Source organism: Loxodonta africana, chromosome 7 (assembly GCF_030014295.1).
Source record: "Loxodonta africana isolate mLoxAfr1 chromosome 7, mLoxAfr1.hap2, whole genome shotgun sequence".
NCBI classification, from domain to species: domain Eukaryota; kingdom Metazoa; phylum Chordata; class Mammalia; order Proboscidea; family Elephantidae; genus Loxodonta; species Loxodonta africana.
The window spans coordinates 122937186-122956381 of NC_087348.1; the positions used below are offsets into that span (position 1 = coordinate 122937186).

The 19196-nt window shown below is 36.0% G+C and overlaps 1 protein-coding gene and 1 non-coding gene across 4 annotated transcripts in view; one reads left to right on the forward strand and one right to left on the reverse strand.

Moving 5' to 3' along the window:
• DYNC2H1 (dynein cytoplasmic 2 heavy chain 1) overlaps positions 1–19196 on the forward strand; it is a 413953-nt gene that overhangs the window by 114612 nt on the left and 280145 nt on the right. For all 3 annotated transcript variants that reach the window (XM_064288850.1, XM_064288851.1, XM_064288852.1), the window contains exons 57-63: positions 2837–2997; positions 4635–4758; positions 5577–5698; positions 6644–6730; positions 10491–10617; positions 13025–13166; positions 13680–13789. In XM_064288850.1, the coding sequence (XP_064144920.1) occupies positions 2837–2997; positions 4635–4758; positions 5577–5698; positions 6644–6730; positions 10491–10617; positions 13025–13166; positions 13680–13789 (873 nt within the window). The remainder of the gene's footprint in view (positions 1–2836; positions 2998–4634; positions 4759–5576; positions 5699–6643; positions 6731–10490; positions 10618–13024; positions 13167–13679; positions 13790–19196) is intronic.
• LOC111752143 (U6 spliceosomal RNA) lies at positions 3962–4064 on the reverse strand. Its single transcript, XR_002787146.1, has one exon. It is a non-coding gene; the product is annotated as a U6 spliceosomal RNA (small nuclear RNA).

Sequence of the window (19196 nt, forward strand, 5' to 3'; positions counted from 1 at the left end):
CTGAAGGTATTGGTAAGAAACAAGGCTCCAGGAATTGATGGAATACCCACTGAGATGTTTCAGCAAATGGATGCAACGCTGGAAGTGCTTGCTCTTCTGGGCCAAGATATTTGGAAGACAGCTACCTGGCCAACCAATTGGAAGAGATCCATATTTATACCTATTCCAAAGAAAGGTGATCAAACTGAATATGGAAATTATGAAACAATATCATTAATATCACATGCAAGTAAAGTTTTTCTGTAGATCATTCAAAAGCGACTGCAGCAGTACATTGACACAGAGCTGCCAGAAATTCAAGCTGGTTTCCGAAGAGGATGTGGAACCAGGAATATCACTGATGATATCAGATGGAACTTGGCTGAAAGTGGAGTATAGCAGAAAGGTGTTTACTTATGTTTTATTGACTATGTAACGGCATTTGACTGTGCGGATCATAACAAATTATGGATAACTTTGCGAAGATTGGGAATTCCAGAGCACTTAATTGTGCTCATAAGGAACCTGTACATAGATCAAGAGGCAGTCATTTGAACAGAACAAAGGGACTCTGCGTGGTTTAAAGTCAGGAAAGGTACACGTCAGGGTTGTATCTTTTCACCACATTTATTCAATCTGTATTCTGAACGTATAATCCGAGAAGCTGGAGTATATGAAGAATGAGGCATCAGGGTTGGAGGAAGATTCATTAACAACCTGTGTTATGAAGGTGAAACAACCTTGCTTGTTGAAAGCAAAGAGGAGTTGAAGCTGTAACTGATAAAGATCAAAGACCACAGCTTTCAGTATGGATTACACCTCAACATAACAAAACAGAAATTCTCACAAGTGGACCAATAAGCAACATCATGGTAAATGGAGAAAAGATTGATATTGTCAAGGATTTCATTTTACTTGGATCCACGATCAACACCCATAGAAGCAGCAGTCAAGAAAGCAGAGGATTCATTGCACTGGGCAAATCTGCTGCAAAAGACCTCTTTGAAGTGTTAAAGAGCAAAGATGTCACCTTGAAGACTTTAGTCTTGGGTGCATCTAACCCAAGCCACAGTGTTTTCAATCGTATCATATGCATGCAAAAGCTGAACAATGAATAAGGAAGACCGAAGAAGGATTGATGCCTTTGAATTATGGTGTTCATGAAGAATACTGAATACACCATGGATTCCAGAAGAATGCACAAATCTGTCTTGGAAGAAGTACAGCCAGAATGCTCTTTAGAAGCAAGGATGGAGAGACTACATCTCTCATATTTTAGACATGTTATCAGGAGGAATGAGTCCCTGGAAAAGGACCTCATGCTTGGTAAAGTAAAGGGCCAGTAAAAAAGAGGAAGACCCTCAATGAGATGGGTTGACACAGTGGCTGCAAGATGAACTCAAGCATAACAACGATTGTGAGGATGGTGCAGGACTGAACAGTGTTTCATTCTGTTGTACAGGGGTTCTCTATGAGTCAGAAGTAACTCAATGGCACCTTAAAACAACAATTCTTTTTTTTTTGATATTGGCCTTTTTTTTTTATTGACCATTGCCTCCAAAAAATACTGAAGCAAACATCTTTGTGCACGTAGCTCTATTCTTTCAAATTTTTCTTTTTCTTTTTTTATTGTGCTTTAGATGAAGGTTTACAGAACAAGTTAACTTCTTATTAAACAATTATTACACATATTGTTTTGTGACATTTGTTTCCAACCCCCTGACATGTCAACACTCTCCCCTTCTCAAACTTGGATTCCCTATTACCAGATTTCTTGTCCCCTCCTGCCTTCTAACCCTTGCTTCTGGGCTGGTGTGCCCGTTTAGCTTAGTTTTTTTTTATGAGCTTGTCTAATCTTTGACTGAGGCGTGAACGTCAGGAGTGACTTCATTACTGAGCTGAAATGGTGTCTGGGGCCCATATTCTTGGAGTTTCTCCAGTCTCTGTCAGACCAGTAAGTCTGATCTTTTTTTTTTTTTTGTGGTGAGTTAGAATTTTATCCTACCTTTTTCTCTAGCTCTGTCCAAAACCATTTAATGTGATCCCTGTCCTAGAAGTCGGTGGCGGTAACCGGGTACCATCTAGTTGTATTGGACTCAGTCTGGTGGAGGCTGTGGCAGTTGTGGTCCTTTACTCCTTTGGACTAATCTTTCCCTTGTATCTTTGGTTTTCTTTATTCTCCCTTGCTCCACATGGGGTGAGATCAGTGGAGTATGTTAGATGGCCGCCCAGAATCTTTTAAGACCCCAGATGCTATTCATCAAAGTAGAATGTAGAACATTTTCTTTATAAACTATGTTATGCCAATTGAGCTAGATGTTCCTCAAGGCCATGGTTCTCACAGCCCTCAGCCCAGTAATTCTGTCCCTCAGGGAGTTTGGATGTGTCTGTGGAACTTGCATGACCTTGACTTGGACAAGATGTGTTGGCTTCCCCAGTATTGTGTATTGTCTTACCCTTCACTAAAACAACAATTCTTGAATCAGATTGTTTTAATTGTAGAGGAAAACAAAATGTGTTGAAAATGCATTAAGACAAACTTTCAAGCTCTTTTTCTCCAGTCTTGAAGAAACTAGTGCTAGAATATAATTTTCGTTATCCAGTAAAGAGTCTTTTGAAAATGGTTAATAGTGTGAAACAAATTATATTTGCCTTATTGTTGCAGTTATGGCAGCAAGAACTTTTTCTCGACTTGAACGTTTTGTCCTTTTTGTCTTTTAAAACATTTTGATATTTGAAGAAGACGTTAGTAACTATGGTCAGTTTGAATAAAATGACAGAATTATTAGATAATTTATAATGCATTAAAATTTTTTCTTTATAATATATAAGCAAAAATATCCTTTTTCTCTTCTAGCCTTTAGTCAATGAAGCTAAGCTAGCGGTTGGAAACATTAAGCCAGAATCTCTTTCAGAAATTCGCTCACTACGCATGCCACCTGATGTAATCAGAGACATTCTTGAAGGAGTCTTAAGGTTGATGGGTATCTTTGATACATCTTGGGTGAGCATGAAAAGGTAAGTTTTTGAATTTTTGGAAAATAACATCATTTCAGCAACGAAGCATGTATTCTTTCATGATTTTTTATATTTCTTACATTGTTTCTCAAACTGAGCTTCATCTAAGAATCTGGTTACATGTTTTGCTTTGAAATTTCAAAATACTCAGTGTCATCATATGTTACATCTATATATTCCTTTCTTTTTATTATTATTATTATACTTTGGGTGAAAGTTCACAGCTCAGTTAATTTCTCATTCAAAAATTTATACATCTATTGTTTTGTGACATTGGCTGCAGTCCTCACAGTGTGACAGCATCCTCCTCCTCCTGGGTTCCCTGTGTCAGTTTGTCCTGTTCCTGCCTTCTCATCCTCGTTTTGGATGGGAGCTGCCCATTTGGATCTCGAATATCTGATTGAACTAAGGAGCACATTGTTTATGTGTATTACTTTTTGATTTATGATCCATCTAATCTTTGTTTGAAGAGTGGGCTTTGGTAGTGGTTTCAGCTCTGGGTTAACAGAGCATCCAGGGGCCATAGTTTTGGGGGTTCCTTCAGTCTCTCAGACCATTAAGCCTGGTCTTTTTACGTGAATTTGAAGTCTGTTCTACATTTTGCTCCTTCTCTGTACGGGACTCTGTCTAGTGTTGCCTCTCAGGGTGGTCGTTGGTAGTAGCCAGGTACCATCTAGTTCTTCAGGTCTCAGGCTGGTGAAATCTCTGGTTCATTTGGTCCTTTAGTCGTTTGAGCTAGAATTTTCATTGTGTCTTTGATTTTCTTTATTCTCCTTTGCCCTGAGTGGGATGGGACCAATAGATGTATCTTAGAAGGCTGCTCACAAGCTTTTAAGACCCCAGATGCTATTCACCAGAGTGGGATGTAGAACTTTTTCTTTATAAGCTATGTTATGCCATTTGACCTAGACGTCCCCAGAAACTGTGGTCCCCAGGCCTCAGTCCCATCTACTCTGTCCCTCAAAAAAATACAGAATGCTTCACGAATTTGCATGTCATCCTTGTGTAGGGGCCATGCTAATCTTCTCTATCATTCCAATTTTAGCCTATGTTCTGCCAAAATGAGCAATATATATTCCTTTCTTGATACATGACTGTTAAAAGTATCAAAAAGGAAAAAAAAGGAATGTCTCAGAATCTTTAAGAATGTCTCAGTAATAATGGTGTTACTGTTTGTGCTGATATTAAATTCCATTTTAGGATCTATGTTGATGGTAAAGAGTTCTTTTAACATGTGGAGATTGGGGAGGAGATTTAACTTAAGGGAACATTTTTTCTGCCACAAACTCTAGATATGAAAGCGCTATAAGTATTGGCATATCCTAGTGCATATGAATACCCAGTAGTTCACAAAAAGGGATATGAGTAGAATAACAGGACTTCAGTTCTTTCATTTCACTTCTTTCTCCAGTTTTTTTTCACAGAAAATTAGTCTTTTGTTCATCTCTCTAGAGTTTCTGATTGTTGGCTGTAGAAAGTGGTGAATAATATAATAGAAGCTTAAATTTTTTAGTACCGTATTTTTTTGCTACCCAATGGAATAAAGCATTGCATACATCATTTTGTCAAACTGGTGCCTTTGTCAGAAATAGCAAACTTTATTTAACCTCATTTGAAGTAATATGCTTTAATTTTAGTTTCCTTGCAAAAAGAGGTGTAAGAGAAGACATTGCAACTTTTGATGCCCGAAATATTCCAAAGGAAATCAGAGAGAGTGTCGAAGAACTGCTTTTTAAAAATAAGGGATCTTTTGATCCGAAGGTAATTTTTAACAGCATGCCAAGAATATTCGTTTTCATACTGTATCAAACTCTTATTAAAACATGATGACATCACTTAAAATATAAAATATATATATAAATGAAAATAATTTATGTATATTATAGCTTTGAAGCATTTATCTGCAACGTAAGGTACATTAGAATCCAGGTAACAGGGAGGGAGACTTATTATCTGAAATGGTTTTTGACTATTAGTATCTGCCAATAACGGTGAGTTCCCAACCAGCATTTCTTTACTTCTGAATTGCCTGGTACTTGTCCACTTCTTCTTGTGTATTTATTATATAATAACAGATACCTGTGTTAGGATAGTTGTATCTGTAATTTTAGTGAACAATTCAAATCCCATAGTTCTGGTATTTTTCAGATCCCTTATTTAAAATGTTATGTACATCTTCTTGGATACCAACAGAACTAGTGTCAAAATTGCTTTCATCTATTAAAAATGTAATCACATCTATAGAAGAGAAATGATTGATGCGTCAGCATTGTTGTTGATGGCATAAGTATTTATCATAAACATGACTAATAGAGTAATTACTTATGTTGATAAAATACCATTATACTAATGGTTGTATGTGGCTCAGAAAGATTCATTTTAAAACGAAAAGTAGAGTTCATGTACATTCTTCTTAATCAAAATAGCAGTTCACTTTATTTTTATTTTAGCTATAAACCAAAGCTTTATTATTTGGAATAACATACTAAATAAGTGCTTAATTAAAATGTATTAGGATTTACTTTACTTTTATTTGAAATTAATTTAGAATGTAAAATAACTTCTAATGGGTTTTTCAGAATGCGAAGCGTGCCAGCACTGCCGCTGCGCCTTTGGCCGCCTGGGTTAAAGCTAACGTCCAGTACTCCCATGTCCTGGAGCGGATTCAGCCTTTGGAGACTGAGCAGGCAGTGTTAGAATCGTAAGTGAAAAGATACACACTTTTGTACTGGACATCTGAATGGAGCTCCGAGTGTGTGGCCTGGGCTCCTTTGACTTGCTGAGCTTCACTGTAGGTGATCTGATGTGGAGTGGGCCTTTGATGGCAACCACTCAATATTTGTGATTTTTTTCTGTGTTATTTTTTTGGAGAGAGGGTCAGTCATTTTCTCTGGAAGAATTCTCGTATAAATCATTTTCTCTGGTAGAATTCTCGTATCTTCTACCTGGGTTGTAGGTAGAGGTGGATGGGGATAGGTGAATGTTATAAGCTTGGCTTCCAGTGTTCTAGATTACGATAAGAGGTTAGTCCACTGTGGAGGAGGAATCCTGAGGTCAAACTTCTTATACTTTTGACTGTTAAATAATCCTCTGTATTTAGGTCTGTTATTGCTTTTAGAGGCACATGGTATCCACATTCCCTGACATTTTGGGAGTTTGCTTCTTTCTGGCTTTTCTCCCTGTAGACATTTAGGTTTTGACATTTTATACTCCAGTATGCCAGTTGTCACCTTTCAAATTTTTATTGACGTTTCTCTTTGCATTAATTTTCTCTTCCAGTCCCTTTATTCTTGTGCATGTATACTTCTTTTATTCCCTTGGTTTCATTTTAGTGGAGTTTTAGAAGGAATAGAAGATAAATGAATGTGTTTAACCTACCATTTTTATTCAGTAATGTATGTTCACTAGTTTTTTTTTTTTTTTTTAATATAGACTCCTGAAAGTGTTATAATTGGGTCAAAGGTATAATTTTGATAATAGTATTGCTTTTCCTATCAAATTCTAAGCAAAGGTATTGTAAGTACTGAATTACTGACAGTTTTCTGTGTGATTTATTTCCTGCAAATTTACATTTTAAGGTGCCGTTGCTGCTTTATTGTTGATAGCTAAAATAGAATGATTTTTATAAAATTGATTTATATTTTAGCAATTTGAAGAAAACAGAAGACAGAAAAAGGAAACTAGAGGAGCTTCTTAATTCTGTCGGTCAAAAAGTATCCGAGCTCAAAGAGAAGTAAGTTAGATTTTGAAATGTATCTTGGATATTTGAAAACATATACCTCAACTGATTTCCAATTTTGTAAAACTTAGTTATTAGCATTATTTTGACTCCTTTTTTTGATTTATTACTCTAAAATGGAGGAGTATAGAATAATAAAGTACTTCTTTTTAAAAAAATTCTGAAGAGAACAAGAATCTTTAAGTCTTCCTTTCTGTATTTTTATCTAATATATATATGTGTGTGTCTGTATGTATTTATGAATATATGTTCATTCCAAAGCATTGGTGAGAAAAATGAACAAGAGCAATTGAAGGTAATGATGGGAATGTTTACATTTGGCTTTTCATTTCTTTCTTCAAACTTTTAGACTCCTTTATTTTAGATGATTGCTCTAAGACTGCCTATTTTATAATGATTCCACGGGTATATTATCGCATTAAAAAAATTCTCTTCCTTTAACTTTTTCTGGCTTGGTGTGGAAAAAGAAGTTCCTTCATGCAAATATTTTACTCAGATTTAAAGATTATTTATGAATATGACTAATCTTAAAGTCCTTCACATACCTCTGTGTCTCTGTGATTGCTATTTAGTACAGGAAAGAAAATATTGCCATGGGAACCATTATAGATGTAGGAACATTTTCTTTTACAATTATAAAGGTTTGAAAGCTGGAGAATGTGCAATTAAATATGGTATATGTTGTAGTTTGCTTTCAGTTTTATGATACTAATACTTTTCTATAAGTTATAGTTTTTTTTTCAAGTGGTGTGTCAAGTTTCCTTTTTTTTTAATGGAAGACAGACAGATTATTGTCCAAGGAAAGAAGCTTCTCAGAGTCAAACTGAATTTTTTCTCTGTGTTCAGTAGTGTTTCAATTTTTTTCATGTATTTATTTAAAAAAAGAAGAATTTCTAACAAATTTTGTGTTGGAAACAGGAAAAAAATCACATCATTTCCTTTTAGGTATAAACAGAGAAATGTGCATGTATTTTCAGTATCATATGCTTCCAATCACTACTTAATATGCAGTTAATTTTCACATATTTATTGGGTAATTAGCATATGGTAGCTATGTTTCTACACCATTTATAAATCACTTGCTATCTGTCAAGTAATATGCTAGGCACTTTTATGTTTACCTCTTCTTATCATTAAAACTGTGCTGAGAGGTTGATATCATTCTTCTGTTTTGCCAATTAGGAAGCTAAAGATTAGAGAAACTTATGTGTGTAAAGTTGAGCAGCTAGGAATTGACTTAAGTCAGCATTAAACCAAAAAGAGACACTAAATTTGTCTAACTCCATAAAGTTTCTGATCTTAACCATTACATCAAACTACCAATATTTTAAAAGGATTATTAGAAAAACCTTTGTAATTAATTTCCAATTTTAAGCAGGGTTTCTGAGTTCCTTCCAGTTTGAATGCCCACTGAGAGTTTGCATTTCTAACAGGCTCCCTGCTGAGAATTTGCTTTTCCACCCCAGATACACTGAAACAGGATCCCCAGGTGATTTTTCCGGATAACTTCCTGGGAAGTTGTTAGAAATGCAAATTCATAGCTGGGGTTTGACCCTGAACAAATGGGTTTGAAGCCCTGGTTTTAAGTAATACAATGACATTTTCTGTTATAGAGCCGTTATCAATAAAGAATTCATTCCGATCGTCATGCTGTTTCTTACCATGATCTTTAATTAAGAGCTAATTGACTCCAGGTTGTGAGTGGCAGTCTTATTTTCTTGTATATTAATAAAGAATAAAGAACTGAAAAAAATTAGATCAATTTTTAAATTGGAATTTGACATAATTAAGGTACATTTGCCATTTTTAATACACAACTTATTCAGAAGTCTGCAATAGGTGATTTCATTCAATACATACTTATTGCAAAACTATGCGCAAGGTTCAGTAGGAATTGCTGAGGTGAATAAAGATTACTCTCTTTTTCCAAGTTCTAGGACAGTGCTATCCAATAGAACTTTATGCCCTGATGGAAATATTTTATAATATGTACATCTGATGTGATAGCCAGTAGCCATATGTGGCTACTGAGCTCTTGAAATGTGGCTAATGGGACTGAGGAATTTTTAATTCTATTTAATTTTAATTAATTTAAATTTAAATAACAACATGTATCTAGTAACTGCTGTATTTGACAGCACAGTTCTGAAGTCTTACGTTTAGAGGAGGAAGGAAGAGGAAAATCAGAGAGGCAATGAAAAATACTATAAAGTGTATGGAATTTAATGTCACACATACCTGTATGTGAATTTTAGATCTACTAAGATCTAAGTTTGCGTATCTGTAAATGAGGATTGTAATGCTTATTTTGAACTGTTTTTCTGAGAATTAAATCCTATTTTTTAATGCTTGGCACAGTTGTAGATACTTAATACCTATTTGTTGAAGAAACAAGTAAATATAATAGTACAAATATTTTTTAAGGAAAAATAATTTTAAAAAGTTATAAACAAACTGGCAAATGGGCATAGGGAGAGATTACATAAAATGGGCTGTATATTTGAGGTAGGTTTTGAAATACTATTTATATTTTTGGTAGATATATATTTGAGGGAGTTAGAGTGAAGGGTGAGGTAGGGATGGGGGAGGAGGATCTTAGAAAACATTCCAGGCAAATGGAATAGACTGAAGAAGAGCACAGTAGATAAAAGATAGGGCATTTTCTGGAAATATAAAATTCTTCATAATGTTGACATATAGTTTTACTGGACTATACAGATAGTCCCTGAGTTACGAACATCAGACTTATAGACAACTCATATTTGCCCTTTAATGTTATGTAAATTTGCCCTCACTTTGAAAAGGTTGAACCAACCCCTCCTCGCAAGAAATTCTTTATCACAATCACCTTTACTCGCTGCACGTGCGGCTTTTAAAGTACTGAAAAGGCTTGTCTTAGTTACCTAGTGCTGCAGCAGCAGAAATGCCACAAGGGGGAGGCTTCGACAAACAGAAATTATTCCCTTGCGGTTTAGGAGGCTAGAAGTCTGAGTTCAGAGTGGCGGCTCTAGGGGAAGACTCTTTCTCTCTGTTGGCTCTGAAGAAAGGTCTTTATCTCGTCAACTTCTGCTTCCTGGTTCCTTGGAGATCTCCATGTGTCTTGGCATCTATCTTACCCCATCTCTCCTCTGCTTGTTTAATCTCTTTTATATCTGAAGAGAGATTGACTCAAGACACTCCACACACTAATCCTGTCTTATTAACATAACAAAGATAACCCACTCCCAAATGGGATTATAACCACAGGCATAGAGGTTAGGATTTACAACGCATATTTTGGGGGGACACAATTCAATCCATAACAGGCTTTGAGCCTTTTCTTGCACTAAAAAAAAAAAAAGTAAGGCTAAATAAAAACCATGTGCATATGTTCTGACTTACCTACAAATTCTTAAAGACACACTTAGGAACTGATCTTGTTTGTAATTGGGGACTGCCTGTATGCTGAAATAGAATGAAATAAAACTAGAATGGTAGATTAGATCACTCTTATGGCAGGATATTGAATGTCATACTGCAAAGTTTGTGTATAACGTAGCAGAACATGGAGGCCCTGTAGTTTTTTAAGGGGGTGAGTGCTAGATTTTCAATATGGTGTTTGGTACATGTGTCTCTTCTACTGATGATGTAAGCAAACACAGTAATATCACTAATAAAATTCTCACATAAAAATTCACTTTACTACCTAAGGGTAATTTCATTAATTTTTTCTTAAATCCTTTTTGCTTTTCATTAAATTTTAATGTTTTCTTAGATTTCAGAGCAGGACTTCAGAAGCTGCCAAACTTGAAGCTGAAGTAAGCAAAGCACAGGAAACAATTAAAGCTGCAGAAGTCTTAATTAATCAGCTTGATAGAGAACACAAGAGATGGAATGCACAGGTTTGTTTGAGAGGTCATAGAAGAGTCTTCTTTTAAAATATAGAAAATCTATAATGTAATGTATTTGTTTAAAAAAAAAAAGTAGAGAAAATATCGTTTAACTTTCAGCCCACTCAACATAAAAGATCCAGATATGAATGGCCATTATGTGAATTAATCTTTAAGCAAAGCATCTTCATAAAGTACAGGTTTTAGGCAAAGCAACCTATTCCCTTTCTAGTTTTCTAAATTATTTAAAGGAAGGCCAAGGACAAAAATGTGTTGATGGAAAATTCAGTAATCCCTAGCAATTTTTTTTTTTTTTTTTTGCCTTCACTAGGCTTTTTTTTTTTTTTAGGCTAGTAATCTTTAAGATTTGATACTGTCAGCCATTCATTTCTTCTCTTACCTCAAATGTGAAAATGTTTTCTCTTCCTCAACCCCCCACTTTTTTTTTCTTTAGCACGTTAGATTCCTTCCCTTACTACATCTTCCTCATCTGCTCACCCAATGTTGATTGTCCTCAATACTCCCATTCTCAGCTCTTTTCTATGCAACTGTTTCAGTTTATCTCACTCATTCTTATGAATATCAGTTCATAACCAGAGCTATATTTCTAGACTGCTAAGTTTTAAATTCATACTTCCAACTACACTTTAGATGTTTGCATTTAAGTTGTTTTTCAGGAGCTCAAACCTAATATATTTAAATTCTTTCTTTTTCTCATCCCAAATCTCCTTTATTGCCTGTCTCATTTAAGGTATGTTTCTTGTAGGAATCAAAAGTAAAAATGTGGAGTTTTCTTAGACTCTTTCTTGTTTACATCTCATATCGATTTTGCAAATATCTCTCATATTTGTATCTATTTTTTTTTTTTTTAATTTTTTTCGGCGTGTGTGTTTTTGGTGAAGGTTTATACAGCAGTTTAGGGTCCCATTCAACAATTTCTCTACATGTTATTTAGTGACATTGGTTACATTCTTCACAATGTATGAACATTCTGATTATTTCTGTTCTGGTTGTTCCATTTATCCTCTACTCTTTTTTTTTTTCTTAATGTTAATCCTTCAGTTCCTCACCTGGATTCTTCTAACTTGTCTCCCTCCTCTCTCTGCCTTTAATTAATTTATCCTTCATTTGCCAGTTGAATTATTTTTCTAAAACCCAGTCTGATCACATCGTTCACAGCACTGCCTAAACACTTTCAGTGGCTCACTATAGCCACAGGTTAAAATACAAGCTCCTCAAGGGACAATGAAGAAACCAAAGACATAAGGGAAAGGTTAGTCCAAAGCACTAATGAACCACAACTACCACAGCCTCCACGAGACTGAGTCCAGCACAACTAAATGGTGCCCAGCTACCACCACCAGTTGCTCTTACAGGGATCACGATAGAGGGCCCTGGACAGGGCTGGAGAAAAATGTAGAGCAAAGTTCTAACTCACAAAAAAAAAACTAGACTTACTGGTCTGACAGAGACTGGAGAAACCCGGAGAGTATGGCCCCCGACACCCTTTTAACTCAGTACTGAAATCATTCCTGCGGTTCACCCTTCAGCCAAAGATTAGACAGACCCATAAAACAAAACCAGACTAAATGGGTACACCAGCCCAACACCCTTTTAACTCAGTACTGAAATCACTCCTGAGGTTCACCCCTCAGCCAAAGATTAGACAGACCCATAAAACAAAACCAGACTAAATGGGCACACCAGTGCAAGGGTAAGGACAAGAAGACAGGAAGGGACAGGAAAGCTGGTAACGGGGAACCCAAGGTCGAAAAAGGGAGAGCATTGACATGTCATGGGGTTGGCAACCAGTGTCACGAAACAATATGTGTATTGTTTAATGAGAGACTCATTTACTCTGTAAACCTTCATCTAAAGTACAAAAAAAAAAAAAAACCTCTTTTGCATGATATGTAAAACCTTTCCCAGTCTGTTTTCAACTCTACCTATCTCTTTTCATCCAATTCTGTATCTCTATTCATTCTGCTCAATATTATGCATTGGCAACACTAAACTTTAGTAAATACTCATGTTTTGTTTTGCTCATGCCTTCTGTGTCATCTTAATCTTATTTTACAAAATGATGTAAAACTCATAAAATTTAACTGTGATCCGAAAGAAAGTTCTGCTTTCATTACAGTCACTAGGAACTCTTAATGACTGAAAGTATTTTTTTTCCTACAGATACATCAGGTTTTCATACATTTTGAATATTCAGCAATATCTGAAGTCTTCTTGATATATTTACATTTTCAAGATTATATTCAAGATGGGGGGGGTGAGGGGGTGGATATGAACTTAAACCAGCAAGTTATTTTTCCTTCCACAGTCAAAACTAATTTAGGAAGCTGTTCATTTTCTTCCATGTTAGAGCGTATCCATATGCACCTCTCTCTCTCTCTTTTTTTTTTTTCTTCAGGTTGCAGAGATAGCCGAAGAATTAGCTACTCTTCCTAAAAGAGCTCAGCTAGCTGCTGCATTTATTACGTACCTTTCTGCTGCTCCTGAGGACCTGAGAAAAACCTGTTTGGAAGAATGGACTAAATCAGCTGGCCTTGAAAGTTTGTACTTATTCATGAATTTGAAATTTTAGTATAGTAAAAACATACATTTTTATCTTTAGATTCCTTTTTAATGAGGAAATTTTTCAATTAGTTAAAGGCTACTGTAGCTACTTTAGATTTACCCAAATTCTGGTGATTGTTTTAATGTAATGATTTCTCTTATCTCTAAAATAACTCTGTGACACTAACACTAATGAATTATTTTTGGTCTTACATGAACACAGCTAAACTTTTTATTAGCTTACTTTTATAATAATTTCATATCATATGATCAGATTTAGGAATCCCAAGGTTCCTTAGGATATTAGTTGTGATCTGGAACATTCACTCAATAGAGCTGCAATTTTCTTTTTTAAACTTTACTTTCATTGGCTTCTGGTGCTTAATGTGTATATCAAGGATGATCAGAAGGCTTTGATTTCAATATATTTCACATAGTTTTTTTCTTTTTCCTTCATAAAGTACAAGATAATTGTAGTGAAATATTACTGGTAATTTTTAACTTTTCAGAATTTGATCTGAGGAGATTTCTTTGTACGGAAAGTGAGCAGTTAATTTGGAAAAGTGAAGGCCTACCATCAGATGACCTTTCCATAGAAAATGCTCTTGTTATCTTACAGGTAATTTATCTTAATTTTTTCATTAGAGATTTTTTTTTTCTTTTGAAGCTTACTGAAGGAATTTGGCTTCTTTTCCAAATTCTTAGGCATTCGTGTTTTTTTTTTTCCATAGTTACATAAAAGGAAAGTCTTTTGCAAATGAAAATCCTCTTATGATTCAGTTAGTGAACCTATAATTTTACCTCAATATAAAAGTGTAAATAAAAGTCGCTTTATTTTCATGATAGCAAAATATTCTTATATGTTAGGGGTAGTATAGTTAGGGAGGAAACCTTGGTGGCATAGTGGTTAAGAGCTATGGCTGGTAACCAAAAGGTGGGCAGTTTGAATCCACCAGGTACTCCTTGGAAACCGTATGGGGCAGTTCTACTCTGTCCTGTAAGGTCACTATGAGTCAGAATTGATTTGATGGTAACGGGTTTGGTTTTTGATTTTATATTTAAGGAGCCTTGGTGGCACAGTGGTTAGGAGCTTGACTGCTAACAGCAAGGCTGACAGTTCAAACCCACCAGCTGCTCTGTGGGAGAAAGATGTGGCAGTCTGCTTCCATAAAAATTACAGCCTTGGGAACCCTATGGGGCAGTTCTACTATGTCCTATAGAGTCGCTGTGAGTAGGAATCAACTCAATGGCAACAGATTTGGTTTTTTGGTTTATAGTTGTATATTTTTTATATAAGAAGCCCTGGTGGTGCAGGTGGTAAGCACTAAGGCTGCTAACCAATAGGCCTAGGGTTCGAACCCTCTAGCTACACCTGAGGAAAAGATCTGGCATTCTGTTCCTGTAAAGATTACAGCCATGGAAACCCTATGGGGCAGTTCTACCCTGTCCTATAGGGTCTCTGTGAGTTGGAATCAACTCAATGACAATGGTTTGTATAGTTCCTTCATCCAGAGTATATGACACCAAAGTTTGTAAATCTTTTTTTAGATGTTTATAAGTAAGTCATTATTAATTATATGTTTTTATTCTGTTTGCAAAACAAAACTATATAAACTGAAGATGAAATAAGTTTAAGTCAGAGATGACCATTTGCATAATTTGGAAAGTTGTTCTTCACATATTGCATGTTTTCCAAATCTCATGATTTAAAGTTGAAAATATTAGTAATCTTATTGGCAATGAATGTGAAAACTAAATTCAAAGCTATGTATACAATGAATCATTTTTTTGAATAAAGTTTGATTTTTTACCATTAATTCTTGTTGCTCTTTCTCATATGGAACTAGGAGGATAATTTTTCCCCTTTGATATTATGATTTTTTTCTGTTCTTCTATTTCAATAGCTCATACTCCATAGCACAAGCGTCTTTTTCCCTCCTTGCAAACCCTCTGTCTGCACACATGCACTTCCCTTATTCCATAGTCTCAAAGAAAGCATGAACACTAAATGTTTCTCTTTCTGTAGCTTAAGTCATATTATTATAAGATTCATATTTTGGGCCTTGTTCATTCTTGCATAATTTGGTCTTTTTGATTAGACCTGTTAATCAGCTGGCTGTCCTTTGGCTCATGATGATGGTATCTTACCACCAGAAAAGTCTCTGACTGCAGATTGAAGTTTCACCTTCTTTTAAGTTGATTTAGTCTATTCTTTATTTTTTTTAAATATTCTTCATCATCATTTTTCACAGTAGAATTACAAATCTGGAACTCTAAATGTATATTTAAATAAGTCAGTTGCATTATAGCAAATGATACTCTTTTTGATCATATTTGTTATTCCTTCTCTAAGGTTATGTAATTAGCTTGTCTTCCTGTTTTAATAATCTAAGAAAATAATTTTCCTTTTACTCTTAAAAGTGTCCCGAGTTGGACAATAAATTGTGATCCTTTTAATATTAGGGGACTCAGTAGATAATGGACAATGTAAGGGTTTTAAAGAAACCGTGCAGAAGGTGTGAGTAAAAGCTGATGGAAAAGATGATTACTTTAAACTTCATAGGCTTTAGAAATTTTTATTGTGGAGCCATCTATTGGGTATTTGATTTTTTTAATTGCTTATGGGCACTTCAGTGTCAAATTGGTTTTCTTTCAACCACTCAGAATTTCAGAGTTTTTTTTTTTCCTTCCTGCAATTTTTTCTTCCTGTAATGAGGAATCCTTCAGTATTTTAACTCAAGTCCTGAATTTTTTGATCAGTTCTTTTAGCTTGAGAAATGCCGAGCGTGTTCTTCCCTTTTGGTTTTCTATCTGTAGGTCTACGCACATGTCATCATAATAGTTTACTTTGTCTTCTTGAGCTGCCCTTTGAAATCTTCTGTTCAGCTCTCTTACTTTATCATTTTTCCTTTTGCTTTAGCTACTCGACGTTCAAAAGAAAGTGTCAGAGTCTCTTCTGACATCCATTTTGGTCTTTCTTTCTTTCCTGTTTTTCTAATGACCTCTTACTTTCTTCATTATGATGTCCTTCCACAACTCGTCTGGCCTTCAGTCATTAGTGTTCTACGTGTCAAATCTGTTCTTGAAATGGTCTCTAAATTCAGGTGGGATATACTCGAGGTCATACTTTGGCTCTCGTGGACTTGTTCTAATTTTCTTTGGTTTCACCTTGAACTTGCATATGAGTAATTGATAGTCGGATTTGCAGGCAGCCGCTGGCCTTGTTCTGACTGATGATATTGAGCTTTTGCATCGTCTCTTTCCACAGATGTAATCAATTTGATTCCTGTGTATTCCATCTGGTGAAGTCCATGTGTATAGTCACTATGTATGTTGGTGAAAAAAGGTGTTTGCAATGAAGAAGTCATTGGTCTTGCAAAATTCAATCATGCGATTTCCTGCATCATTTTTTTCACCAAGACCACATTTTCTAACTACCAGTCCTTCTTCTCTGTTTCCAACTTTTTCATTCCAATCTCCAGTAATTATCAACGCATCCCGATGGCATGTTCAGTCAATTTCAGACTCCACAAATTGGTAAAAGTCTTCAATTTCTTCATCTTTGGCCTTAGTAGTTGCTGTGTAAATATGAATAATAGTCATATTCACGGATCTTCCGTGTAAGTGTATGGATATTATCCTATCACTGACAGTGTTGTACTTCAGGATAGATCTCAAAATGTTCTTTTTGACAATAAATGCAATTCCATTTCTCTTCAAGTTCTTTGCGGCATAGTAGACCATATGACTATCTGATTCAAAATGACCAGTATCAGTCCACTTCAGCTTACCGATGCCTTGGATATCGATCTTTATGCGTTCCATTTTATTTATGATGATTTCCAATTTTCTTAGATTTATACTTCGTACGTTCCAGGTTCTGATTGTTAATGGGTGTTCTATAGGGAAAGTATTAAATGATGTAGGAAGCATCAAAAGAAGGTGGAAGGAATATACAGAGTCACTGTACCCAAAAGAATTCAGCCATTTCAAGAGGTAACATGTGATCAAGAACCGATGGTACTGAAAGAAGTCCAATCTGCACTGAAGGCATTGGCAAAAAACAAGCCTTTGGGAATTGGCAGAATACCAGTTGAGATATTTCAACAAATGGATGCAGCACTGAAAGTGCTTACTCATTTACGCCAAGAAATTTGGAAGACAGCTACCTGGCCAACACACTAGAAGAGATCCATATTTATGCCTATTCCCAAGAAAGGTGATCCAACTGAATGTGGCAATTATCGAACAGTATTATTAATATCACATGCAAGCAAAATTTTGCTGAAGATCATTCAAAAGCAGCTGCAGCAGTAGATTGACAGGGAACTGCCAGAATTTCAAGCCAAATTTAGAAGAGGTCATGGAACCAAGGATATCATTGCTGATGTCAGGTGGATCCTGGCTGAAAGCAGAGAATACCGGAAAGATGTTTACCTGTGTTTTATTAACTATACTAAGGCATTCTACTGTGTGGATCATAACAAATGATGGATAACATGGTGGAGAATGGGAATTCTGGAACACGTAATTTTACTCATGTGGCATCTGTACATGGTTCAAGAGGCAGTCGTTTGAACAGAACAGGGAGATACTGCATGGTTTAAAGTCAGGAAAGGTGTGCATCAGGGTTGTATCCTTTCACCATGCTGTATGCTGAGCAAATAATCCGAGAAGCTGTACTATATGAAGAAGAATGGGGCATCAGGATTGGTGGAAGACCCATTAACAACCTGCGTTATGCAGGTGACACAACCTTGCTTGCTGGAAGTAAAGAGGACTTGAAGCACTTACTGATGAAGGTGAAAGACCACAGCCTTCAGTATGGATTACACCTTAACATAAAGAAAACAAAAATCCTCACAACTGGACCAATAAGCAACATCATGATAAACAGAGAAAAGATTGAGGTCATCAAGGATTTCGTTTTACTTGGATCTATAGTCAACACCCATGGAAGAAGCAGTCAGGAAATCAAAAGATGCATTGTTTTGGGCAACTCGGTTGCAAAAGACCTCTTTAAAGTGTTGAAAAGCAAAGATGTCACCTTGAGGACTAAGGTGTGCTTGACCCAAGTCCTGGTGTTTTCAGTCACCTCATATGCATGTGAAAGCTGGACAATCAGTAAGGAAGACTGAGGAAGAATTGATGCCTTTGAATTGTAGTGTTGGTGAAGACTATCGAATATGCCATGGACTGCCAAAAGAATGAACAAGACTGTCTTGGAAGAAGTGCGTGCAGCCAGAATGCTCCTTAGAAGCAAGAATGGCGAGACTATGTCTCACATACTTTGGACATATTATAAAGAGGGATCAGTCCCTGGAGAATGCCATCATGCTTGGTAAAATAGAGGGTCAACAAATAAGACGAAGCCCCTCAGTGAGGTGGATTGACATGGTGACTGCAACAGTGGGCTCAAGCATAGCAACAATTGTGAGGATGGCCCAGGACTGGGCAGTATTTCATTTTGTTGTGCATAGGGTTGCTGTGACTCGGAACCAAGTGGACGGCACCTAACAACAACAATAATGAGGAAATGTGAACTAATTTGATATTGTTGTTATTGTTTGGTGCTGTCGAGTCAGTTCAGACTCATAGTGACCCTAAAGCATAGGGTAGAACTGCCCCATAGTGTTTCCAAGGAGTCTCTGGGGGATTTGAACTTCTGACCTTTTGGTTAGCAGCTGAGCTCTTAGCCACTGTGCCACCAGGGCTCTGTGATTTGATAGTCTAAAGCATATCAGATTGGTATATCATGTAGGAGAAAATTCTCCAAGTAAATAACAGCAAAAACAATAATAGTAGTTAGTGCTTATGTAGTACTTACTATGTTGTGCATATATTACTATTTATGCACAACACTTATTTAGTTCTTAGCATTGACCTTATCTGATAGGTATATGTGTTATACCTTCTATAGATGGAGAAGTTGAGGCACAGAAGGGTTAAGTCACTTGCCCAAGTTCATAAAACTGTCAAGTGTTAGAGCCAAGATACAAATGTAGGAAGTCTTGCTTCAGTCTGTG